The sequence below is a fragment of the Gadus macrocephalus genome, chromosome 19 (assembly GCF_031168955.1).
Source record: "Gadus macrocephalus chromosome 19, ASM3116895v1".
Taxonomy (NCBI): Eukaryota; Metazoa; Chordata; class Actinopteri; order Gadiformes; family Gadidae; genus Gadus; species Gadus macrocephalus.
Genome location: NC_082400.1, coordinates 13,493,496 through 13,519,495, shown reverse-complemented (window position 1 = coordinate 13,519,495; position 26,000 = coordinate 13,493,496). Strand labels below are relative to the sequence as shown.

The window sequence follows — 26,000 nt, the reverse complement described above, 5'->3', positions numbered from 1 at the left end:
CGCAAGCCACTGACCAAAACTGTCGGCCAATCACGAACACGCTTAGATATACCGACGTCCAATAGGAACGTCCCTTGTGGCTGCGTTTGGTAACTAAGGAGTTGGAAAACAGATTTTCTGAGCGTGTCCGCTAGAGAAAAGTACCAGGAGGCCGCCTGTCTGGGGGATATTCCATAGCAACCGTGGATAAACATGAGTTACTACAGCATAAGGTGAGTTTAAACCGACCCAACGCTTACATAACGTTGTCATCCTCCAGCACACCGACTGTCGGACGTGGAATACAGCGAGAAAGACCCAAAAGTTGCTCTCCCCCCCCACCCCCCAACTTTTTGAAGGCGCTGTTGCACAAAGGCACAAGCAGCTAACTTAGCTTCGGGCTAACCTAAGTGTAATAAGCTGGCTATAGCGTCGCCCGCGTCTTATAACTGGACGTACTGGTCACGAAGTAGCGGAGAAAAGCAGCGAATACGGGGACCAGCCCCCCCGCGCGCAGCCCGACACGTAATAACGAGATAACGTTCTGTGGCGCGTCGCAGTCGGTCAGATGGCACGACACGTCGGTACTTCGCGCAACGTTTAATAACGTTAACGTTGTCCGATACGGTGGCGTTTGTTTGTTTGTTTTCCAACGCAAGAAGTTGTACAGATATATATTTATACTTATTGGAAAAAGCGAGAAAATGAGGTCCAACCAAAACAGGTAAAGCGTTTAACATGCATTTGATACACACATTGAACACGCATCGTGATGTACATTTTGTGCTCTTTAAGATGGGACAGTAAAAGGGTAACCAGCACTCCCATCACATATGTATTCTTACTGGAATTGAGCTTTTAATTTCAGGTCATGACACCTCATTGTAATCATCCTACACTGTATTCCACTGTGTTTGACTGGCTTGATGACTATAATTTTATGTAAAACTGTAGACATAGATACGGTCTGCTGTAGCCCCTGAGTTATTCGACACTGTAGCCGGATACAGCATCACGCAAGACGGTCCTGCATGTTCATGCTTGTCTCTTTTAGTGCTTTCTGGAAGCCTTCAGTCAATGTTGTGATGTGTGTCCCTCAAAACATTGCTGTATGCATGCCATACATACTTTTTGGTGTGTAAGCCAATGCATTATGCCACAAACATAATTGACATGCACACAGTTATTGGGATTCAACTTTGCACCATACTTATGGTGCGTGTTTGTGTGTGTGTGTGTGTGTGTGTGTGTGTGTGTGTGTGTGTGTGTGTGTGTGTGTGTCATTGTATCTGCATACATGCGATGGTGTGTGTGTGTGTGAGTGAGTGTTTGTGTATGTGTGGGTATGTCATTTTGTGTGTGTGTGTCAGTGGTGTGTGTGTGTGTGTACTGTGCATGCATGTGTCCGCGTCATAGGAGTGAGATAACCTATTTGGCGACCATCCCTGATGATCATTTTATTTTCATTGTGGTTTGCGATGCACATCCTGTTGCAACATACACTTGGAACACACGGCGCGGTCAAATGATCAGATAGAATTTCCCTTCTCTCTATCTTTCAGTCAATACACCCAAGCGTGCACATGTGGAGAAAGAGAAAGAAATAGCAGTTAGGCTTCTGGGAATTCACATGCTAGCCTTATCTGTGTAACGGCACATCACTGATGCTGGACAATTGACCTACATGTGGATCTACCCTGGTGAAGACACACAAAAGGCTCATGAACCAGCTGGCTGGGTGGTGTGCTGTGCTGCCATCACGACCCGAACTGACCCGGTTGGGCCTGGGAAGCCTCCTGCACCTCACTATCCCCCTACCCCGGTCCTGGTCCTTATGTTTCTGTTGGGTCACTCACAGGAACCCCCACAGGGTCGCTTCTCATTTACAGTTACATTTAGGGCATTTAGCAGACGCTTTTATCCAAAGCGAATTACAATAAGTAATAGTTGATGTAGTAATATTGTAATATTATAATTGTAATTGAAGAAAGAAACAACAATGTATCGCTGTCGGTGCAGTAAGGATGGAACTATTTCCTGTATACAATTAAGACAGCTAGGATAGGGCTTCCCAATGCTAAGTAGTTTTTTGAAGTGCAAGGACGTACAACATACAATCAGTGCGTCAGAGGGGTGTGTGCGAGAGGGGAGAGGCTATGCAAAATCTAGGTGAACTCTGAACAAGTCTTGGGGTCCTTAACTCCTGTCTGCCTGGAGAGGTGCCTGGCTGTGATGAGCAGTGACCTTTATCCAATAACCGATGGTAATCCCTCCCATCAGATGATTGGTGGATTGGATCAGGGAGCGGCCTGGCTCTCTACATTCAACCCCCCTCCCTCTGATTGAGAAATTGACATTTGCAAGACTGGTGTTATCCAAGACACAACGCTAATTATTGTCCCTGACTGATGATTATACATCTACTATTACTGTTGATGAGGGGTTGTCATGTTTATTCATGAATTGCAGTGTTGCTCTGTTAACACCGCGCGCCTGTCATATGGAAATACTAATGTGGCGTGTCACTAAAGCAGCTTTCCCCAGAATCATTGCATGGTTGTTTATGTACCGCCCACACAAGGCATGGACACCCGTTGCCATCAGGCAAAGTGAATGTTGGACTACATTTACATGAACATTTAGGGCAGTTAGAAGACGCTTTTATCCAAAGCGACTTACAATAAGTACATTTGTCAGAAGAACGAGAAACAATGTATTGCTGTCGGTACTGTAAGGATGTTCATAGAACCAAGTGTCAAGCACTAACAATCGCTAGGTTAACCCATTCCCCGTATACAACAAAGGTAGTTAGGATACGATGCTGCACAACACTCACCCTCCAGGATTTCGCGTCGTTGCGATTTGCAACTTCAACGCAACATCAACCAATCAACGCGAATTGAGTGCGGTGTCGCAATTTTAACCAACCACTGCAACTTTCCCGCAAATTTGACCAATCAGTGGCGTCGTCTTGAACGTTTCAACGTGGTTGGCAACGTTTCACACTTGCAGAGCAAAATAACTGCGAAAGATCGCGAAAAATGGTCGGCTTAGCTCAGGAAAAAGCAGACACTCTTCCATTGATAAGCATTTTGCCACCCCGAAACATAACTACAGAACTGCAGGCAGGACGTCAGACGACGAGGCAGATCACTATGACACAGGCTGTTGCATCCAAGTCAATTGCCAGCGCGGAAAGAATCAAGAATCTATTATTCATAGGACCATTTCTCAGTGTTTTTGTTCTTTTAATTAATGTTTTTTCAGTAATAACTTAATATTTAACAAATTAGTCGTGGAAAATTGCAGTTATAACTTAATATTTAACAACTTTTATCGCAACTTTCATTTCCTCTCGCACTGTAATCGCAGCAACAAAAACATTTAAAAAAACGCAACTTTCATGCAACTTTTTGGAGAAGCTCACGCAACATCAGGCATTTTAGGCTGCAACAATCTCAAAAAAGGCCCGCAAAATACTATTTTTAAGTGCAACATTATGAAGTCCTTTAGCAGACACTTTTTTCCAAAGAGAATAAGAGTGATATTTTGAGAGGCATTTCATGTACTCAGGGGTACATCTACGTTGCACAACACAACAGGAGAAAAACAGCAGTCTCAGAAGTGGTTAGCTCCTTGTTAGCACGCAGTTATGCATAGCGAGAATCTTCGGCTGCGGTCGGAGTGTCGGAATTTCCGCACGAGGCTCGCAGAGAACCTCCTCGAACGCTTGGCGATGAAACACCGTTGTAAAATATGTGGGATCCCCGCACACACAGACACACACCCCCAACACGCACACACACACACACACACACACACACACACACACACAGGTTTCCCATAGTTTCCCCTCTGAGGCCTGGTATCCCTGGGCCACAGTGTATAGAAGCAGCAAAGAAGCCTCTCCTTTCTCTCTAAATCACCTTGATTAAAACACGTATACAGCGGGTCTTAAATCTTCCTTGTCTCAGAAGAAGGGCGTGGATGTGAGGGCCTTGTTATGCATGCGGTGGGAGAAGGGTGCATTCCAAAGATCACATGTGGTTCAGCCGACCGGTGTGCTTGTGTTACAATTGCACTCATGGCCAAATGGAAAAAACACAGAACCCAAAAATGTGGTGCATGTAAGTTGTCCGTGAAGCACTGTGGTACGAGTGTAAACATCACCGATGTGGCATTTCTCAACTTTCCCTCGTACCTCTCTCATCTCCCTCACATTGCCCTTCTTCATCGATAAGTCCTTCCATTTGATTTCTTAATAATCCTTACCCTACCCGATATACTGATCGGCTTTCCCACAATAACTTCCATTTGTCGTTACAGCAACTTGGGGATTCAGATATGAACCCCTCCCCCGTTCAAGGTGTGTGCTTACGCCGGAGAGTATGACCGGGATGGGGGGCCGTCTGAATGTATGTCACCTGAATGTATTTCCATCTTTTGTTTTGTTCCGACTAATTACTCCCACAGGTGATTGATTCCCCTGCTAACCATCAGACACGTGCACACGCACGCACGCATGTACACACACACACACACACACACACACACACACACACACACACACACACACACACACACACACACACACACACACACACACACACACACACACCATCACCACCTTTCTCTTACATGTACTCTTTTGGGCATCGGCACAAGAGAGACTGAAGATGGCTCTGCTGGTTTCCTAGCAACTGGTCAATGGTCCTCTACCAGTACCACCACCACCACCACCTCCGTCCCTCCACAGCGACGCCAGATTTAGACGCTGCCCCATTGACTTGAAGACTAGAATGCCCACCCCCCCCCCCCCCTAGATTCTGCCAGTGAATAAGAGAGGAACTTGCGGACAGCTGAGTTCCCCACAAGGAAGTTACCAAGGAACTTGTTTGATGGGTAAAGTGTGAATGACGGCTCTTTTTTTCAACACTTAAACTTTAATACAATTTTGGATTCAGCTCGGTCGCATCAATTTGGCCTTTTTTAGTGTCTCCTTCTGTTCCTCTCTGTCAATCTCGTTATCTATCTCTCTCTCTCTCTCCCTCTCTCTCTCTCTCTCTCTGTCTAGGGCTATATTTGTAGCTCTCTTTCTCTCGTTCTCTCTCTCGCTCGTCTTATTTTCCAATCTAGGCAGTGTTTCAGCCCGAGAGTCTTTCTAGCAGCGTTGCTGAAGTGTGGGTGATAGGCGGCAGATAGGCGTGCGGTAGACTGAAACTCAGTTTGGATGCAAAGGTGGCATTTAGCCTCTCCCTCGCAATTTATCTCTCTGTCTTCATCTCTCTTTATCGCTCACCGAACTGTAAACAGAAGCATGGCCGAATGAGGAGCCCATCCTGGTAGGCCCTGCTTACTACCCGGTGGGAGCATTCTCCCAAGTCATGGTAACCACCACCGCCCCCCCCCCCCCCCCCCCCCCCCCCACCCTCGCTGGGCCTGCCAAGGAAGCCGAGGGGACGGGCTCTCCCTCAGGTGAGGCCCGCTCTCTCGCACAGGTGAGCGAGAGACTACTCTCCCGCAGTGACCTGGGTGGGAGGAGAGGGAAGCAGATGTATCTCGGTTTGTGTGTCTCCCTGTGCCGGGCTTACGTGAGGGCTCAGGACCGCTGGTGTCCGCTGTGGAGTTAAGCCTCTGAGACCTCGGAGCTGTTAAAGAGTGTGAAGCAGCTTTTTGGAGCTCAGCCTGTCAGTGGCTTCCATGATGGACAGCGCCGCCAAGAGCCCCACGGTGCCCTCTCACCCCGTCTACAGCCGATTCTCCTACAGGTGGCTCCGTACACACGCACACACACACGCACACACCTGCGCGCACACACAAAAGCAGTGACTTCGGGACCACGTGTCACGCTTTGGTCGCCAGACCTGTCGGGGTTCGACAAGTGCTGTTTGAGAGAAGACACACGCACACGGTGCTGCTGGACTTCCTGGCCGGGCAAGGGCACAACCCACTGTCGGCGATCCCGTTTCTGCTGCCACACTCTGACTTATTCATGGTATTGGAATGTGATTGCATGCTGTAACAAGAGTTTGTACCGGCTGTGTGTGTGTTGGTGTGTGTGTGTGTGTGTGTGTGTGTGTGTGTGTGTGTGTGTGTGTGTGTGTGTGTGTGTGGTTTAATGTGTGTAGTGTACGTAGGTTACGGTGGTGCAGTTGTGCGCTAGTGCCCTCCCCGTCTTGTGTGTGGCTGGCGGCGGCGTGGCCGTTGTAACACTGTAACCAAGGATGTGAATATTTACCCAGAGGATTTGCAGACATCCAAAGGTTTAGATAGCGGGAGCCTCAGGCGCTGCTTGGCATTTTGCTAACAGAGGAGGTGTTTGCACTGCCAATGAAACGCCTAATAACCTTGATTTACTTTGTGCGTCCCTTGCTGCCCTTCTCCCGCGGTCTGAAATGTGTGTCCAGGGGTTCTCAACCCTCACCCACTTTCCTTTTTCTGTTGCCCAACCTGCTGTCCATCTCTGGGGAAATGGGCCTCGTTTCCTTATGGTACTCGTTTGTGCGTGTCTTTGCAGAAGTGAGTGACTGTGCGTGACAGTGCGTCTGTAGAAGGTGTTAAGTAGTTTTTGAGCTATTTTTTTACCCATTCTTGTCCCAAGCAGCTGAAAACACAGAACTTTGTTTGTGAAAGGCATTTTTGGCATTTTTATATTTTTTATTTAAAGTAAAAGTTTGCCAAACAATGCACGGCGAGAAGCAATCATCAATACCTCGGCCCCTATCATTGGCGCGTGTCAATATCGGGTGACGTTAATATCGGTGCATCCCGTTCACGTCTGGCACAGACGCAGATAGATACACTGGTGATTACATGAATGAAGCCACAATGTAATACATTCATAGTGTCGTAGATGACCTATTAGCATTCGTTTGTCATTGCCCACCTGGTAGTGTAACTAACTTGGCCAGTCGCTAAGCTACACTCAGCTGAAAATAAACACTCTGTATTTTCACAGGTGACTGTCTTCTGGGACTCAGGGCAGCTCCCTAGCTTGACTAATGGCCACCTGTTGAAAAAAACCTGAATCAAAGATCAACTAATCCACCCGACATCCCGTTCGCATTTCATATGCTTCCGTAGAACCCTAAACATGAGACCCAAACTTAGATGCTTGTTTCCAGAAGGGGAGGGGAGCAGATAGGAGCGTCATCAAGGTGCAGATAGGGCGTCCTGCTCAGTGACGCCTGGGATGAGGAGATCACGGAGTGAACCCGACCCCCCCCCACCCACTACACAATCCCCCCCATTGAACTGACCACAAATAAGGTTCCCTTAATCCTGCCCCTTTCTCCCTGTGTCATGGAACTGGCTCCACAGTGCTCCCTTGGATCCTGGCCTTTCCCCGGCTGGTGCCTGTCGGGCTGTCAGTCGTTAAATCGCCCCGGCCGCCTCTCATTACGCTGGCCGATCGGCAACAGGTTGTTCGTTGGCTTGGTAATCAATACCTGGTGGAGGGAGGGGGGGGGGGGGGGGGGGGGGGCGTCTCCATGGCTACAACGCCTGCATGACAGACAACGGCGTCGCTGTCCTTCCTCTGTCATCCAAGCTCTGTGACGGCCTGATTAAACATTGATCAGTCGCAGCTGTGATGGATTAGTGTGATTAGTGTCGTGTGTGTGTGTGTGTGTGTGTGTGTGTGTGTCTGAGAACAGGGCAGGTGGGCCGCTAGGGGTCATGTTCACATCCCCCCGAGTAGAGCGCCATCTCAGGGTGATGGTACCACCACCACGGTTCGGTTCACTGTCGCTGTACAGCTACCGTTGCCTTTCCAAAATGTCATTGAAAAGGCACACCGTCGCCATCATTGTCCCCCATGTTTGGTGTCCATCACCTTGCTCCACCCACAGGTGGTGGGAGACTTCTGCTGACCAGAATGTCCTCTCCTCTCTGCAACATACGTGGGGGCGAGCACAATCGAGTCCGCAGAGTTATGAAGCGCCAGGGTTAGTCATCAACAACATGCGTTGTTAGTCACTGACCCGGACCGTGGGTTAGCTTCTGCTCGCGCACATTTGAAGTGCTCTTGGGCGTTTCGCTGTGAACAGAACACACTTATGAGCGTCCTCCTCCATCTCTCTGCTGGCTCTGCTGTCAGGGTTCAGCTCACAGTGAATCCGACAACATGGCAGCTTAACTAATCCTTGTTTGGTTCCCTGCAGCAGCTCCTAACATGACTCTCTTCTCGTCCCCATGTCCTGTGATGCTGGCCGGCCGCCCTGCCTCTGTCCCTCCACCCAGGCCCTCCTCCTCCGCCAGCTTCTCCTCTAACGCCACCGCCAGGTAGGAGGCACCACCACCACCACCAGACAGCGCACCACCCTCGGCCCACACCCTGCACATGAACCCACATGATGCACTGGGGTTAAGGTTGTTGGAAATCTAGCTCCGTCTTGGCTGTAACGTAGAAGTACACATAGGTTAGTGTGTGGTCGTGTGTGTGTTTTTGTCTGAGGTATGACTGAGTGATGACTGAATGAATGAATGAATTGTGTTTCAAATCGGGGGCTCTGGTTGCAGGTTTTGTTTCTTCCGCTGACCAACACCACCCGTTCACTTCAGCCCTACATGCACGTACACATACCGTGTGTGCGTGCGCGTTAGAGCATCTGTCTCAGCCACCTGTTGTGCGGTGGCTGTAATGACCTCCCAGAGGAGCCGTCTAATATTGCCACTAATAACCAGAAACTTCCTCCACCCCCTTAACACCCAGGCCTCACCCCCTCCACCACCTCCTCCACCACCTCCTCCACCACCACCACCACCACAACCGCAACAACCACCACCACAACCCACAGCTAATACTCTGTGGCCAATATCCTGAGCTGTCCTCGTACACGGCAGTGTAGCATAGTGTAGCCTCGCAGCATAGCTTACTAGCTTGGCCTAGCTTAGCGTAGCACATGGGTTATTTATTTTCTGGTGCGCCCACCGGTCACTGTGGCTGGTGAATGCGGGTTTGTCGTCCCTGGTCCAACTTAAGAGAAGGATGCAGGCGCTACTACCGTAGGCCATGGGTTCTAGTCTGACACGGTTACCAGAGGTAATGTGGTACAAGCATCAAAGCGACAAGCACAAAAGTACAAATGACAAACGCACTTCTCCCCGCGGCAACCACCACTCTGTATGAGTGGACCAGGTGAGGATGGATTGGAAGGAAGCAAAGTCGATCAAGTGTGTGTGTGTGTGTGTGTGTGTGTGTGTGTGTGTGTGTGTGTGTGTGTGTGTGTGTGTGTGTGTGTGTGTGCGTAAAAAGACATACAGTGGTGGCTCTTTCACAGCACATCAATAGCCTCCCCCTCCCTCTGCGGTTGCTTAGCAACGTGGAGAAACAGGAGCACCTTCACACAGTCCCCTGGACGGAGCCAACAGCGCTCGATGGAAACGAGCGATCTCAGCCCTCCTCTGACTCTCCCTCCCTCTCCTCCTTCTCGTCCTCCTCCAACTCTCTCGTTGATCAATTTTTCCTCTTTCCTCCTTCTCTTCCACCTCCAACTCTCTCCAACCATCCATTCTTCCTCTCTCCTCCTTCTCGTCCTCCTCCAGCTCTCTCCATCTCCCCATTCTTCCTCTTCCTCCTCCAACTCTTCATCTCTCCATTCTTCCCTCCTTCTCTTCCTCCTCCAACTCTTCATTTCTCCATTCTTCCTCTTCCCTCCTTCTCTTCCTCCTCCAACTCTCTTCATCCATCCATTCTCCCTCTCCTCTCCTTCTCTTCCTCCTCCAACTCTCTCCATCCATCCATTCTTCCTCCTCCAACTCTCTCCATCCATCCATTCTCCCTCTCTCCTCTGACTCTTCCTCCCTCCTCTCCCTCGCTCGCTTCTCCTCCCCCTCTCCTCACCTCTATGTATCTCTTAAGCCCTCTCTCTCTCCTCCTCCCACTCTCTATGCCTCTCTCCCCCTCATATGCTCCCTCGCCCTTACTTCCTGTCTTTCTCCGTCTCTCTCTTCTTTCTGAGTCACCCATGGTACAAACCAGTAGGGGTTCATGACCACAGAGTCACTCCTCTCCCTCCTCCCTCATCAGCCTACTTCTTTGTCCTGCTCCGGAAAGTTCCAACGTGCACCAATGAGTGACAGCTGAGGCAACCGGATTATTCACAGGTCACAGGAAAGCGGGTTTGACATTGACGGTTTTACCAAAACCCAGAAGAACGGAGCATGAAAGCGTGACTAATCCCTGCTCACGTCCGATCTTCATCTATGTTGGAACACACCGCTATGCGGTTTCGAGGGGGGCTTACGGTTACGAGGGGGACTTTGTTGTCCCTGCGGGTGTCTCACTGGGGACACTTAGTGGTGTGATGGGGGAATTACACCCATCACACAATAAGATGACGCTGCGGCTAGATCAAATGTGTGATGGTGGGATGGGGGCATAGATATATATTAACTAGATGCCTCGTCCGCGCTGCTGGCCAATGGAGTCGAACGTCACCACTGGCGGCCATCTTACCACAGTAGGCTGCTCACCCATAACATTGTGTTGGTAGTGATTCATGTACCTTTTAAACAACCATAATTTGCTCAATTTTCAACCGATTTTCAAACGGTTTGGTTTTTTAGAATCGTCAGAGATGTAGTTATGACACTGCATACTTTTGATAGAATAATGAAAAATAGAAGAATGTTCTAAAATCGGTTGAAAATTGAGCAAGTTATGGTTGTTTAAAAAGTACATGAATCACTACCAACACAATGTTATGGCTGAGCAGCTTACTGTGGTAAGATGGCCGCCAGTGGTGACGTTCTAGACGCGCCGCCGTAGGGCATCTAGTTAATATATATATCTATGGGATGGGGGAATCAAACAATGTCATGAATCTAGATCAAATGTTTGTGTTTGTTTGTTTTCTCCGTCTCTACAGTTGCCTTGACGATGACACCACCAGTCTCAGGCAGCAGAAGTTGGAGAAACAGGTAGGTGCTCAGTTTGGAGATAGTAGGATATTCCTTCTGTTGACTATTTTCGTATCTTTATTCATCTGACTAACATTTAATTCAGACATGGACTTCATCCGAGTTTTAGCTCTCGATGCGCTCACGAATGCCTACAGGAAGGCTGGTAGACAGCCTATATTAAAATCCAGAATCCAGCGTTGTAATGCTCTTTGGCACCGATTTGTCCGGATACTACATGACGCACAGCACACGGACACGCGATAGAAAGACCCACCAGACCCGTGTCTCTCCAGCTCTGGTTCTGGTTCTGCTTCAGGAGCTTGTGTGGCGGCACTTGATTAGTATGTTATGGGTCGCTGGAGACAGATCACTGACTCGTGAGCTAATGAGCACCGAAAGACGAGCGAGGCTAGTCTAATGATTAGACAAGCCCACGGTATCGTTGCTACAAACAGGGTCGTACATGAGCGCGCAGCAGACATGTAGCTAAGGAGCGCAGTACTTCTGAGGATGCCCCCTGCTGTTCATTACATGCTTCTTTGGAAGGGCCCCCGTCGGCCCATCTAGAAATGAGACGGACAGGAGGTCACCTCATTAGCGGCTTCCCTGCACGTGGGAGGGGCCACCCTTTACGACGTCACTTTGCCCTCTACGGCCTCATTGATATTTTCTTTTCGGACCGACTGAAATAATTAGAAAAAAGCCTAGCAGGATAAATGCCGGCACAACAAGACCGGGAGGTGAGGAAGGATGTGTACTGATTGTCACGCGGCTCCCCCCCCCCCACAGTGAACGAGAGAGGCTCTGCTAGGTACATGACACGGCTTCAAAGGGAGGATTTGGTTTGTGATGTCGGCGCAGGCTGAAGTGTAGCCCCACTGTGGGAAGGTGCAGATGTGAGATTGAGATAAATAAGAGCTGCAACAACTGGTGGTTTCACACATGGTTTCTTAGTCTCTCCGTTACTCACACTATGAGTGTGTGTGTATGCATACGCACACACACACACACACACACACACACACACACACACACACACACACACACACACACACACACACACACACACACACACACACACACACACACACACATCCATCATGTGTGTCACACACGCGTGTCAGGGATTAGCACAGACTTGGGCCCTGTCAGCAATCAGAAAAGCTATGAATAATTGAAATAATTATAAAACAGCCTTCGGATGTCGAAGGGAGACTTGACATGGTCTTTAAACCTGATGCAGCCGTCTGCAAGGGTTTAGAACAAGATGTATGAGAGGAATATATCAGAAATTATTCTTGCTGCTAGGGCTATCTCTCTCTCTCTCTCTCCCCCCTCCCTAATGACCACTGATTCCGTTTGCAAAGGACCCACTGCATGCAAGCCCCAGCGTGCGCACACACATCCACACACACACAGCGTCTGGAGAGAGAGAGAGAGAGAGGGAGAAGGGCGCGCTCTCTTGCTCGTGCGTCCGTGGAACTAAACCGACAACTAAAGTCTCCTCTTCTTCCTATGAGGCACTTTTTTTTTTTGGAGCTTCATTCATCCGACTCCAAAGTGTGTGTGTTTCTGTGTGAGAGAGAGAGTGTGTGTGTGCATGTGAGAGAGGCGGTCCCGCCAGGGTTACGGTGCCGACTCGAAGCTTGTCTGGACGCAGACCTCGCCGCTCCTCGCCATCCCGTAACTTTGTTCCCCCCTCACATCCTGTTTACCGCCGGGATCTCCTCACCTCGATGGAAAGGGTTGGTAGTGTCGCCGCGCTCCGAGCCCGTCTGCGGACGGACCGCTCGCTTTTTGTTTGTTTCTTTTTGTTTTCTTTATGGATGGATGGATGAATGGATGAATGGATGGATGGATGGATGGATGGATGGATGGATGGATGGATGGATGGATGGATGGATGGATGGATGGATGGATGGCGCGCTCTCACGCCTCATCGGTTCTATTTCCAGCGGTGAGCCGGGTTTCTTTGAATGCTGCTGAATTGTTTCCAGTAGCGTGCACACAGCGGTGGATGTGGGTCTGTCCTGAGTCTCATTCCGCCTGTCTGTCCGCCTGTATCATCCGTGTGTCTGTCTGTGTCATCTGTCTGTGTCATCCGTCTGTCCCTCTGTATCATCTTTCTGTCTGTCTGTATCCTCTCTCCGTCTTGTCTGTCCGTCTGTGTCCTCCGTCTGCCTGGTCATCTGTCTGTCTGTCTGTCATCCAACTGTCTGTCTGTCTGTCTCGTCTGTCTGATCATCTGTCTGTCTGTCTGTTTATCTCATCCGTCTGTCTGATCATCTGTCTGTTTGTCTGCATCATCCGTGTGTCCTGTCTGTCTCTCTCTGTCTGATCATCCATCTGTCTGTCTGGCTGCCACCTGTTCTTGTTTGGGACAGGAGAGGCTGAAGTGTGCCTGAACCCACTTTACGTTAGTCCCACAGGACAAGCGAGTCCTGTCCTGTCCTGTCCTGTCCTGTGGTTGTCCGGGTGGTTTACAGTCCCCCCCCACCCCCCCCCCCCCCCCACCTCTCCTCTCATCCTCTGGGGCAGCTCGCTGCTCTCACCTCATCGCGGGCTCTCTCTGCCTCCCTTTGTGCCATTGTGCCACCCCACAGGTTTTGAATGCGTGTTCCTTTAAGTGAGCAATATGTTCTTTGTGGCAGGAAGGAGAGGGAGAGCCCACCGACTCCGTCCCGGCCTGGAAGTGCCACATCCCTGGTGCTTACACAAATAAAGCCAGGGTGTGACAATGGGGCCGCGTCCTAAAATAGAGCCTTTGGTACGCAATCAGAGCGTAGAGACACAACATACTGGGGTGGTCTCGCTGCCGGACCCCCTGCTTCTAAACAGTGCAATTCTATTCTGTTATTGAAGTTTGTATTTTACATTATAAACAGTATGGCAGTAAAAAATAAATACTTTTGAATGGTATGTTTATACAAAGCATGTTACAATAGTCTCACGCAAAACACCCTCAACAAACTCGTGGCTCCGTGGCATTGTCCAACTAGTTCACAAGCAAGACCTCATTCCAAACGGCACCATGATATGATTCATATTAAACAGTTTAGTGTTTGAGATCATACAGAATATTCATAAACTCACTTTTAGCTATGTCGAGTTTGCCAACCTTCAGCACAATGACGTCAGTTTCTTAATCCACTTGTTACCCATCACTTGCAGGTATAAAACCAATAAATGTAGTCTTTTTGACGCCTCCTGAAGCATTTCTTTAACACATCTGTGTTGACTATTGTTTTTCAGAAGCTCAGTTGATGTGAAATCATCCCTGTTTTTGAGAAACGTGACTGTTTATTGCATTTTGTGGCTATGGGGAAAAGAAAATGGTTGTGATTAGGGCTCCACGATATATCGTTTTTCGCAATACCATTTATTGCTATTCGTATCGCGTATTCTTTCTTTTTAAATACTTTGTTAAAAACATAATTACCTCAGATTCAAGGGTTCTTGGATGCACAGTTTGTTGCTAGGGAGTGACCTGCAGGCTCTGCATGGGCAGCGAACCTCCAATCAGTGATCATGTCGAACAGTTTATGATCAGACGACCAAAGCAGTCGTAGACAGCCCCCGCTAGTAGTAGAACAAAGCTTCAAATAGAGCCAGCAAAAATATGATTGAATTCCAAAGAGAAGAAAAAACTTCAGTTGTATAGAATTATTTGGGTTACAGAAAAGACGACGTTGACCAAAAACAGGTACTCTGTCTAGAGTGCCTTGCAATTGTTCCCACAACAATGGGCAACACCACTTATTAATTTTCCCATTTAAATTTACACCATTCATTTCTGTATAACAAGTTTGTAATGCAAAAGAATCACCCCAATCATTATGCAACGATCAAAATAAATCAGATTTTTCTTTTAAATAATTTCTTTGTCATCGCAATACGTATCGCAGAAGGACAAAATTCGCAACAATTTTGTTTTCCAATATCCTGCATCCCTAGTTGTGTGTACAAACACACAACTGTGTGTGTGTGTGTGTGTGTGTGTGTGTGTGTGTGTGTGTGTGTGTGTGTGTGTGTGTGTGTGTGTGTGTGTGTGTGAGCCCAATGACCGTGAGGAGTTCTGAAACTGACATGAGTCGGCTTGGCCAGGCCATCTTTGTTCTGTGGCCAGCCAGCGTGACAACGAATGCACTTACGCAATCCGGGGGGGGGGGGGGGGGGGGCTGCTTTCGTCAAAGAGACAGACCAATCAGAGGATACTTTGGGCCGGAGAGAAAGACACCAGGGGGGTCTTAATCAAAGGCTGCTTACCTCAGACCAGAAGTACCCCCTGTAGCTTGAAATGGCGCCAATTTCCCCGCTTCTCATTCACCATAACAACAGCTGTGGGCAGCGGCGAGCGCCGGTGTGTGATGGACACAAAACGCCCGCACGGCAAAATGGCAGAAAAAGACCCACGGCGGTGACACTCTACTCTGACGTCATCAGAGCAGGGTGTTGTTTCCGTGGAAACACCCCCCCCCCCCCCAAGCACCTCATGCGAACATAAACGGATTAAGATCGTGTTGTGTAGCCCGCCTAGGTCTCTCTACCTCACTCTCACACTCTCTCTCCGGAGGGGGTGGGGTGGAGATGGGGGCCGGCACGGCGGTGGACGAGGTCTCAACGAGGTCGACCTTTGTCGTCGTCAGACGCTGATTCTGAGAGGCTTTCGTTGCTGTTTTCCTCCCTGTGCCGTTTACTGGGGGTCGGAGATAGGTGTGTTAATTAATGGTGTGTTCACGGTACGAGCATTAAGGAGCATGCGCGCGCACACACACACACAACCACACGCACAACCACATGCACACACACACACACACACACACACACACTAGGGATCGACCGATACAGATTTTTTAGGGCCGATACGATACCGATATTTTTTCATCAGCCTTAGCCGATACGCCGATACCGATATTTAGAGCCGATATTTAGAGCCGATACTGCTTTTGCTCCCTCAATCATAAAAATTACACTGATAACAAATGTTACAAGTCTCAATTTAAAAAAAGGAACATTTATTGAACTTCAATATAAAAAACAATATTGAACAAATAGTAAAAACAGGTGAGGTAGAACAAGTAAGAACAAGTAGATGAACAATATTTAACAAATATTAAAAACAGGTGAGGTACAACAAGTAAAAAAAAAAAAAAAAAAACGGCGAAAATCAGCCGCGTATCGGCCGATACCGATACACGTAAAAAAAAAGCGAATATCGGCCGATATATCGGTCGATCCCTAACACACACACACACACACATACATACTCACACTCACACACACGATAGGAAATTGATTGACTTGATTGATTAAACGACCGTACCAGCAGTATCACAGAGAGGGTAGGTGTAATGCGGATATCGGGGTTTGAATGCAGAACCCTTTTGCCTGGGATTCAAACACCCTGATATCCACCACGACTATCCTGCCCCCCTAATAGGTTGGATAACTGCCTTTGCTTCTATTCTTGTCGTCAACAAAATGCTGACGATACAGTAGTTGCAGTTTTCACTGCATGTCAATCAAGACCTCGGACTGACAGGCAGGCGTTCCTTGACACGGTTAACAAGCGCCGTGGCCCGTCCGCTCATGTTAGCTCCCTCTAGCTCCCGTTAGCTCCCGCTGACTCCAGCTAGCTCCCGCAACCTAACCTGAACCCTCCCTTAACCCTGCGCCCTCCCTCCCACCAGAGGGCGCTGCTGGAGCTAGCGGGAGCTAGCCTCCGCTAGCTCCCTCTAGCTCCCGCTGACTCCAGTTAACCTGAACCCTCCCTTTACCCTGCGCCGTCCCTCCCGCCCACCAGAGGGCGCTGCTGGAGCAGAAGCAGCGGAGGAAGCGGCAGGAGCCCCTGATGGTGCAGCCCAACCAGGAGGCCCAGCCGCGGCGCTCCAGCCGGCCGCGGCGTGGGGAGGAGCAGGCCCCGCTAGTGGACCTCCGCCTGGCCGTCACCGCCGACGCCATCCTGGAAGGTGAGGCTGGGGAGCAGTCCGTTCGGTGCTCTGTTTTCAACCGAGTGGACCACCTTCACCGGCACAAACCACATTTTTGGGCGAGAAATAAAATAATAAAAACATAGCTAGTTGTGTGCGCGTTCTGTTTGGCAGTGTTACCATGACCATGGAAAGGGGTGCATCTACCCTCAGTTTAGTGAGAAACGTGGGCCTGTGCTTCCTGCAACTGTTGGCTGATTTCTCCCCACAAAGGAAGCACAAGGCCAGGGGGGTGAGAGCATGTAGAGGGGCAATCCATTACAATATATTCCTCCTGAGACTGACGACACTTTGGTGTTTCTGGATGCGCTTTCTTTTTCACGGACTCTCCTTTCTCCTTGTTGTCAGATTTACATTTTCAACCACTTGTCCATTTTCTTGACTATCTATTGTCTAGCTTTCAGAATTGAAACTTGCTTAGGGTGAAAAAAAGTTATTTTTTACAATTATTATCATTATACATGAGTCTGTATCTGGTAGTGTTGTTTGGAAACTGAGCAGGCGATTCAGGTTCCACATACAGTCCACCACTTAATACCCACGATGCACTGCAAAGCGAGGGTCCTGAACAGGGAGACGTCTTCGCACGTTTTGAGACGGTTAATGTGGCTGATAGACACACCGATCGATTTCTGGTGCCTCGTCAGAAGTGTACTGCGTAGTGTTCGCTATCTGGGTATATTAGGACACGAGGGAACAGTGAGCCACCTCCAACAGAGCCAGAACGAATCCCAGCCCAAAACCACTTCTGCAGCGGTGCGGAAAGAGGCGAACGACCCCTCATGGTGCCACCAGTATAGCCAGTATCAATAACGCCCCCCCCCCCCTCCCCCTCCCCCCCTCTCCGACGCTCAAGGCATCGACGGACCCGCCGCCTTCCTGGGCCCCGAGGCCCCTGACCTGGGCTCCAAGATCCAGGTGCTGTCAGTGGGCCCTGCGCGGACCACCGCCCGGTCCCCGCCGCCCACGTCCCGGCAGCAGCACCACCCGCACCATACCCGCTACCCCCCCCCCGCCGCCGCCGCCCCCCCCGCCACCGCCTCCACCACCACCGCCGCCTCCTCCACCCCCGGACAGTCGCGGCCCTCGCCGGGGGAGGGGCCTGAGAGGGACGGGGACACCGTGTCGCTGCTGGAGCCCAAGACGGACCTCCATGAGCTGCTGCAGAGGAGAGGTGAGGGCCCGAACCCCCTGGGGCTCCGGGGGGGGGGGGGGGGGGGGGGGTTAGCCGCGATAGCGTCAGAGCCGCGTTAGCGTCTTAGCGATCAGGCTTCTGCTCGGGCCGAGAGCCTCCCTCTGAAACAAAGGGTCACTGTTGACGTGTTCGAGGGCTGGATCTCTAGATTTCACAATTGTACTTTTGTTTTTGTTATTTATTCATGAATACTATTTACTTATACTACTACCCTCTTCATCTCCACACGCACACACATACACACAGACACACACACACACACACACACCTGAGTTTCATCTCAGCCCAGCGTGAAAGGCAGAGTCCCTTCACTCCCTTTTACTCTGACAATGTAGACACACACACGCACGCAACGATACACACACAATCCTGAAGAGACCGCCCCCGCCCCTCTGTGTGTCGTTGCCGTTGGCCCCGGCAACTGTTTGTCCCACTCTGGGCAGGCTTGACGACCAACCCCCCCTGGAGGTGTCACAGGTCACATGACCCTGGAGAAGAGGAAGTAGCTTGGGGGGGGGGGGGGGGGGGGAAGCATCAGAGATTAACTCCAGGTCCAAGGAGAATCCATACAAACGCCTTTTCGATTGACGAGTGATTCTATAAACAAGGACCATATCATTTGCATGCAACAGTTCAGCTAAATGGCTCCACGACCGTACGAGCGCAAGAGGGGACCGAGCCTCTCTCTCCCTCTACCCATCGCGGACGTCTCTCAGCCTCAGAGCATCAGCAGATCCGCGCCCAGTCCACCCTCACGCACGCCAATCGCTTTTTGCCTTACGCCGTCGCCCCCGGCAACAGAAGAGGAGACGAGCGGCGGGCCGCAGTGGCCCGGTGTCACTCTTACTTCCGTCGCCCCGGCGACCGCCTCTGTTAATAATGCAGGGCTGTCCCCGTTGGCCGCGCGCCCGCCCGTCGCCGGGGTTACGGCAGGTATTTTTGGGTACGGAGGAACCGGCGTTGGCCGTGTTTAACGGCCGCGTCATCAATCACAAAGCCGGGCTATTTATAGACCAGGGGGACAGGTGGACCATACCTCCTTTGTAATAAGATTCTTAATAAGGGGGGCTGGGGGGGGGGTCTGGGGGAGGAGAGAGGTCAGTGGTTTGGCTCAGGGGCTCTGTACCTTTACGAGAGGATAACATAGGCTAACATTTCCCCATTTTATCTCACACTGGGCTCCTGCGGGGCTACTTAAGCTCCCGTTTCAGTGTTTTTAGTTCGGCTCTTCCTCTCCAGGGTGGAACGCCTCTGAACAGACTGGTTATGGATCGACGATTGATCGATACTGATCAGGGATGATTCACGATAGGTGTACCACGAGTGGCGCCCGCACAGAAGAGTCCAGCGTCCATTTGGTCTGGACCTCGTCTGTTAGTTGTACTCTCGAAGAGAGACTAAGGCCCCGTCAACACGAGCGAAAACAATCTTTTCCTCTCCGTTTTCCTTTGATGTGTTTCAGGAATTTCTCAGTTAAAGCAGACTCAGAGAAACGCTGTAGTACATATTCAAGGCCACTGAGTGGCGCTGGTTCTCCACCAAAAAAAGTGGGGCGCATCAAGCCTGTGCGCTGTATACAAACTACAGCCGCGGAGGAGAACGCAGTTGTTAAACCTTGTAGATTGAGCAGAACCTTGACCCCCCCCCCCCCCCAGGTCTGTCGGGCAGCATGAAGTACGACGAGGAGCCCAGCGACGAAGACGAGGATAACAACGTGGAGCCGGAGGCCGAGCGCACGCGCTCCCTGACCCCCAACGCCGACGCCACCGCCTCCACCCGGCCCGCCACCGCCTCCACCCGGCCCGCCTCCGCCTCCAGCGTCAAGTCCAGCTCCGTATGTACCGAGCAGCGGCTCTCCATTCGGTTATAACAAGCGGATTCTTTAAAAATATTTTTGATTGAAAATTATAAGCGTATTATTTTTAAATACATTTGATTTAAGATAATAAGCTTATAATTTATTTATCTATATTTTATTAATAGTAAGCGTATTATTTTGAATACTTTTTATGGAAGAAAATAAGCGTATTATTTAAAAATACATTTGATTTAAAATAATGAGCGTATACTTTTTTACACTATTTTTTATAAGCGTATTATTCCACTAAACACTAAATTATATCATTCTAAATAATAAGCTTGTATCAAGAGAATCAAAAGCCATGGATCCACGACGAGGCGTCCAAGTGGCCCGGTTCTGTCGGTCAGCGGTTCTCACCCCGGGTCCGTGTCTCCTGTCCCCCACCTAGGAGCCTCTGTCGTCGGGCTCGCCCACGGCCGACGGCCCCCCCCTGGAGGTGGACGACCTGGAGGAGTTTGTGGTGCGGCCGGCGCCGCGCGGCGTCATCGTCAAGTGCCGCATCACGCGGGACAAGAAGGGCATGGACCGAGGCCTCTACCCCACCTACTTCATGCACCTGGAGAGAGAGGACGGGCGACGGGTGAGAGAGAGGGAGAGGGAGAGGGGGAGGGGGGGGGGAGAGAGAGAGAGGGGGAGGGAGGGAGAGGGGGGGGGGGCGACGGGTGAGAGACAGAGAGAGGGAGAGAGGGGGGGGGGGAGGGAGGGAGAGAGAGGGGGAGGGAGGGAGAGGGGGGGGGGCGACGGGTGAGAGACAGAGAGAGGGAGAGAGGGGGGGGGGGGGAGGGAGAGAAGGGCGTGGACCGAGGCCTCTACCCCACCTACTTCATGCACCTGGAGAGGGAGGACGGGCGACGGGTGAGAGACAGAGAGAGGGGGAGTTGGGGGGGGGGGGGGGGGGGGAGGGAGAGAGAGAGAGAGAGGGAGGGAGGGGGAGGACGGGCGACGGGTGGGAGGGGGAGAGAGAGAGAGGGGGAGGGGGAGAGAGAGAGAGAGAGAGAGAGAGAGAGAGAGAGAGAAGATGAGTGCTGACCCAGCGCTGATGTTTCTGCCCTCAGGTGTTCCTGTTGGCGGGCAGGAAGAGGAAGAAGAGCAAGACGTCCAACTACCTGATCTCCGTAGACGCCACCGACCTGTCGCGAGAGGGGGAGAGCTTCATGGGGAAACTACGGTAACGGGGCGTTTCGGCCGACCGTCCAGACAGATCTGGCCCAATGAGACCCCCCCCCTTTAACGCCAAAGCTAGCGATCTCCCCCCCCCCCCCCAAACTCCAGTCACTGGAATGACCCGTTGTGCTGCTGAAGGGTGGCTCTGACCACGGTGTCCTTTCCCCCCCCGGGCCTCAGGTCCAACATGATGGGCACCAAGTTCACCGTGTACGACAGCGGCACCAACCCGGGCAAGGCCCCCGGGGCCCTGCTGGAGGAGAGCAACACGCGGCAGGAGCTGGCCGCCGTCTGCTACGTGAGTGGGCCTCCCTTCAATCACACTTCACCGGAGCGCATCGCAGGGCGCTGGGGCAACGCAGACCCAGCGTCGCTCCATCTGTCAGACCGCTCCACCCAAAAGATTAGCTTTTAGATTTTGTTTAAAATTTAAATCTTGGTTCCTCTCAACTGAGGTGCTGATGAGAGTGCTCTCTGTGTGTGTGTGTGTGTGTGTGTGTGTGTGTGTGTGTGTGTGTGTGTGTGTGTGTGTGTGTGTGTGTGTGTGTGTGTGTGTGTGTGTGTGTGTGTGTGTGTGTGTGTGTGTGTGTGTGTGTGTGTGTGTGTGTGTCCCGCCCTGCAGGAGACCAACGTCCTGGGCTTCAAGGGTCCGAGGAAGATGACGGTGATCATCCCCGGCATGAACATGAACTTCGAGCGCGTGCCCGTGCGCCCAAGCAGCGTAAGGATTGGGGTCACTCGGTGCAGGGAAGGACTGTGGGGGTCCGTGGGTTTGGGTGTTTGTTGGACTGTGTGTTGACCCTGTGTTTGACCGTGTGTGTTTGAGTGTTTGTGGACCGTGGGTTTGAGTGTGTGTTTGACCGTGTGTGTTTGACCGTGTGTTGGACCGTATGTTTGAGTGTGTGTTTGACCGTGTGTGTGTGTGTGTGTGTGACAGTGTGTGTTTGAGTGTGTGTGTGACCGTCTGTTTGAGTGTGTGTTGGACCGTGTGTTTGAGTGTGTGTTAGACTGTGTGTTGGACCGTGTGTTTGACCGTGTGTGTGTGACAGTGTGTGTGTGACAGTGTGTCTGTCCGTCTGTTGGCCCGTGTGTGTTTGAGAGTGTGTGTGACAGTGTGTGTTTGACCATGTGTTGGACCGTTTCTTTGAGTGTGTGTTTGAGTGTGTGTTTGACCGTGTGTGTTTGAGTGTGTGTTTGACCGTTTGTGTTTGAGTGTGTGTTTGAACAAGTGTTGGACCGTGTGTTTGACCGTGTGTGTTTGAGTGCGTGTCTGTCCGTGTGTTGGACCGTGTGTGTTTGAGTGTGTGTCTGTCCGTGTGTTGGACCGTGTGTGTGGACTCATCAAACAGGCATACGTGTTAAAGGGTCACATCGCTATGTTCCAATTCCAAAGCAGTTCTTTTGACTTAGCCTTGACGTGATAAACGCGCCGTGGTTCGTATGATTTCCAGAACAGTCATTTTCCGCTCAGCGTGAACTTGATAAACGCGTCGTCGTGCGGTCGCGTGCCGCTCAGCGTGAACGTGCTAAAGAGCGCTGGGGTCCCTGCAGGAACAGGAGAGCCTGCTGAGCAAGTGGCAGAACCGATGTCTGGAGAACCTGATCGAGCTGCACAACAAGGCGCCCGTCTGGAACGACGACACACAGTCCTACGTGCTCAACTTCCACGGCCGCGTCACCCAGGCCTCCGTCAAGAACTTCCAGATCGTCCACGACAACGACCGTGAGATCCCACTTCCTGCCCACACCTGCTGGCCATACTTACAAACAAACATACATATATACGTGTGTGTTTGTGTTTGTGTGTGTGTGTGTGTGTGTGTGTGTGTGTGTGTGTGTGTGTGTGTGTGTGTGTGTGTGTGTGTGTGTGTGTGTGTGTGTGTGTGTGTGTTACTGCTATCTTAACACACTTTTTCAGAGGAAACGGCTCTTTCCACGCCTGTGTGTGTGTGTGTGTGTGTGCGCTCTATGCTTTCATAGCAAAGAAAATAACCATTATACCAAAATCTTGATATATAATATGAAGTAATACTGCAGACAGAAATATATATTTGTTGTAAACGTACATATTTTCTGAAACACACACACACACACACACACACACACACAAACACACACAGGCGTGGAAAGAGCCGTTTCCTCTGAAAAAGTGTGTTAAGATAGCACCCCTTACAACACAAGCTAGCCTCCACGGTAACGGTGATACTCCCCACGAAGTTCCTCCCCACTGTGTTTCTGCCGTGTGTATAAACACGCCGTCTCTCTGTCTCCCCCCGGTGGCCGCTGCAGCCGACTACATCGTGATGCAGTTTGGCCGGGTGGCGGAGGACATCTTCACGCTGGACTTCAACTACCCCATGTGTGCCCTGCAGGCCTTCGCCATCGGCCTGTCGAGCTTCGACAGCAAGCTGGCCTGCGAGTGACCACCACCACCACCACCACAGCCCCCAGTGCCCGCTTTAGATTAAACACCGTCTAACAGTCTAACGCAGGGACACTTGTTTCATAACGTGTGTGTGTGGGTGTGTGTAAGACATTAGGGGTGTTTCAGATCGTCTGCAATTGCGAGCGATGCATGCATGAGACTTGAGAACATCCACCGGAACTAGTCAGAAACACATCAAGTTCCCCCCACGTCAAGTCGGACACAGGTGCACTTCTCGTAGTTTGAACAAGCATAGTTTGGGAGAGGGCACGCCTCATTCAAAGGAGATATGTCATTTCTCACGTGGGTAATTCCACGTGGTGATTCCAACCAACCAGGGCAACGTTTTGATATGTTGAGGGGAGTGTCTTATGTCCACATTTATTTGAGACCATATGCACAGAAATGCAGACGGACGGAGCTCCCGCGAGTGTTTAAAGTCATGTGACATGTCGCATAGGGAAGTTATCGCCAGCATTTCTGACGTTTTGATCCCAGAATGCATTATGTTATGCGAGGCAACGCAACGCACGCTTGATCTGAAACTCGCCTAATGAGAGTCTGAGCGTGTGTGTGCTAGTGTTGGCTCGTTTGTTTGCGAACCGGTTCGAATGAACGAGTCTTTAGGACGAACGAACCGAACCGGTTCGTCTCTCGGTCGTCTCGTTCACCATTCGATTCACCGGAAACTCGACTGAACGAACGAACGAGCTTCCGGTTGCACTAACTCCACTGAGTCTGACTGACTCAGCTGAGAACCATGCAATGGCTTGCATTCCATGATGCGATTCACCGTTACCGGAAACTAGGCTGAATCGCGAACGACTCCTCCACGTTCAGTCGAGTTTCCGGTGAATCGATTCACCGGAAACTCGACTGAACTGGGAGGAGTCGTTCACGAATTGTATGTTCGTTCAGCCTGGTTTTCAGTAGCGGTAAATCGCATCATGGAATGGACCCCATTGCACGGTTCTCAGCTGAGTCAGTCAGACTCAGTGGAGTTAGTGCTACCGGAAACTCGACTGAACAAACAAACGATTCGCGAACGACTCCTCGTGGCGAACTGAATCACGCTCACTGGGTCACGGAAACTAATCATTAAATCCACCACTAGTGTGTTCGTGTGTGTGCGAGGCCACTGGCTCGTCAGCAGCCCACTGCGCGTCCAAGGACCCCCCGTGCGGTGGGGGTCCGTGCAGTCCCTCGCAGACACTGACTGGTGACGAAATGTACGTGACGGGCAGGTTAAGAGTATGAATCCGACTTCACTCCACATTATGAGGTTTAAAAAAAGTATATAGGCTTATTTATATATATATATTATATATATATATATTATATATATATTATATATATATATATATATATATATATATATATATATATATTATATATATATATATATATATTGTTTTCCGTGTCTTAGTGAACCAGTGTTTTGCCTTTTTTTTTGTTTTGTATGACGTGATATCGTGATTTGCTTTTGTTATACAAAATTTAAATCGTAATGAAACTGCAGAGCGAGTTGCACATTGAACTAGTCGGGGGAGGGGCTGGTCTAGGTTTAGGTCAGTCGCGAGATGGCATCTGAAAGCCACAATCTAAAATGAGGAGGAATCGTAATGCCCGACCTGTTTGGGATGGAGTAATTATTAATGCATTTTTTCGGTGCATTTACATTTACACCCAACATGTGGATCTTTATCCCTGACCTGGTTCAAACTCCTGAATGAATCATGATTATGAATTACTGTTAACACTTGTGCCTGACAGTTCTGTTTTTTTTGTTTTTTGTTTTTTTGAAAGCTACAGTTTGTACAAACTATTTAAATAAATATGGCATTAATAAGGCATAACAATTCTGAAGTATCGAAAGTCATTTTTAAAAAACCTTGGTTGCATCTTAATAAATACGTTTATGTCACTGAATGCCTGCTTCTTATTCACACTATCATCGCAAACAGGAACATACTGTATGTCTTTAACAATCTTATCGCTCCGTTATCTAAGCTGAGGCTCACGATGGCGACGTAAACTTGCCCTGGATTCTCATCATATTCACACCAATATATTTATGAAACGTACACATATTTATGTCACCTTCACGGTTAATCCCATCTGGTCTGAGCTTGTGGTCGACAAGCTCAGAACACAGCCAACACAGGCTGACCGTTCGACACCAGAAGACACAAAGGACCACGTTTAGCCACGAAAGCAACGACAACAGAAGGACACTGTTGGACCTGCACAGGACAATGATTGGGTCTATGTGAGGTCTCTGAGTCCTTTTGTATCCGAACTACAGTCGTGGCTTGAGGACGAGTGGTCTTTTAAAAGGGGGAGCCTCCATCACACTGAATCCATAATTTGGTTCATTTTGTCTCACAAAATGAAGGATTCAGAGTCAAGGGTCAAAACACTCATGAGGGAGAAGTGACCCCCTTTCCTTCCAATAGTTGTGGTCGCCTTGGACGGCACAAG

At 50.2% G+C, this 26,000-nt stretch overlaps 1 protein-coding gene across 2 annotated transcripts; it reads left to right on the top strand.

Annotated features, from left to right (window-relative positions):
• The first annotated feature begins 85 nt into the window (after nt 1-85).
• On the top strand, nt 86-24,817 carry tulp3 (TUB like protein 3). 2 transcript variants are annotated; one of them, XM_060038314.1, is made up of 12 exons: nt 86-212; nt 8,221-8,262; nt 10,851-10,902; nt 16,688-16,853; nt 17,731-18,048; nt 19,725-19,903; nt 20,319-20,510; nt 20,986-21,098; nt 21,275-21,392; nt 21,717-21,815; nt 22,646-22,817; nt 23,384-24,817. In XM_060038314.1, the coding sequence occupies exons 1-12, from the start codon at nt 193-195 to the stop codon at nt 23,515-23,517; spliced, it is 1,605 nt and encodes a 534-aa protein (XP_059894297.1). In that variant the 5' UTR covers nt 86-192; the 3' UTR covers nt 23,518-24,817. The 2 variants fall into 2 exon arrangements, with proteins under 2 accessions (XP_059894297.1, XP_059894298.1); XM_060038315.1 differs by lacking the exon at nt 86-212 and adding an exon at nt 253-703.
• Nucleotides 24,818-26,000: the final 1,183 nt, after the last annotated feature.

Excerpts from the sequence above, each read along its gene's own strand:
- tulp3 (XM_060038314.1), top strand. The coding sequence starts at position 193 with ATGAGTTACTACAGCATAAG. Across the intron at positions 213-8,220 it reads ATGAGTTACTACAGCATAAG|GCCCTCCTCCTCCGCCAGCT; the intron begins GTGAGTTTAAAC and ends CCCTCCACCCAG. Across the intron at positions 10,903-16,687 it reads AGCAGAAGTTGGAGAAACAG|AGGGCGCTGCTGGAGCAGAA; the intron begins GTAGGTGCTCAG and ends CCCGCCCACCAG.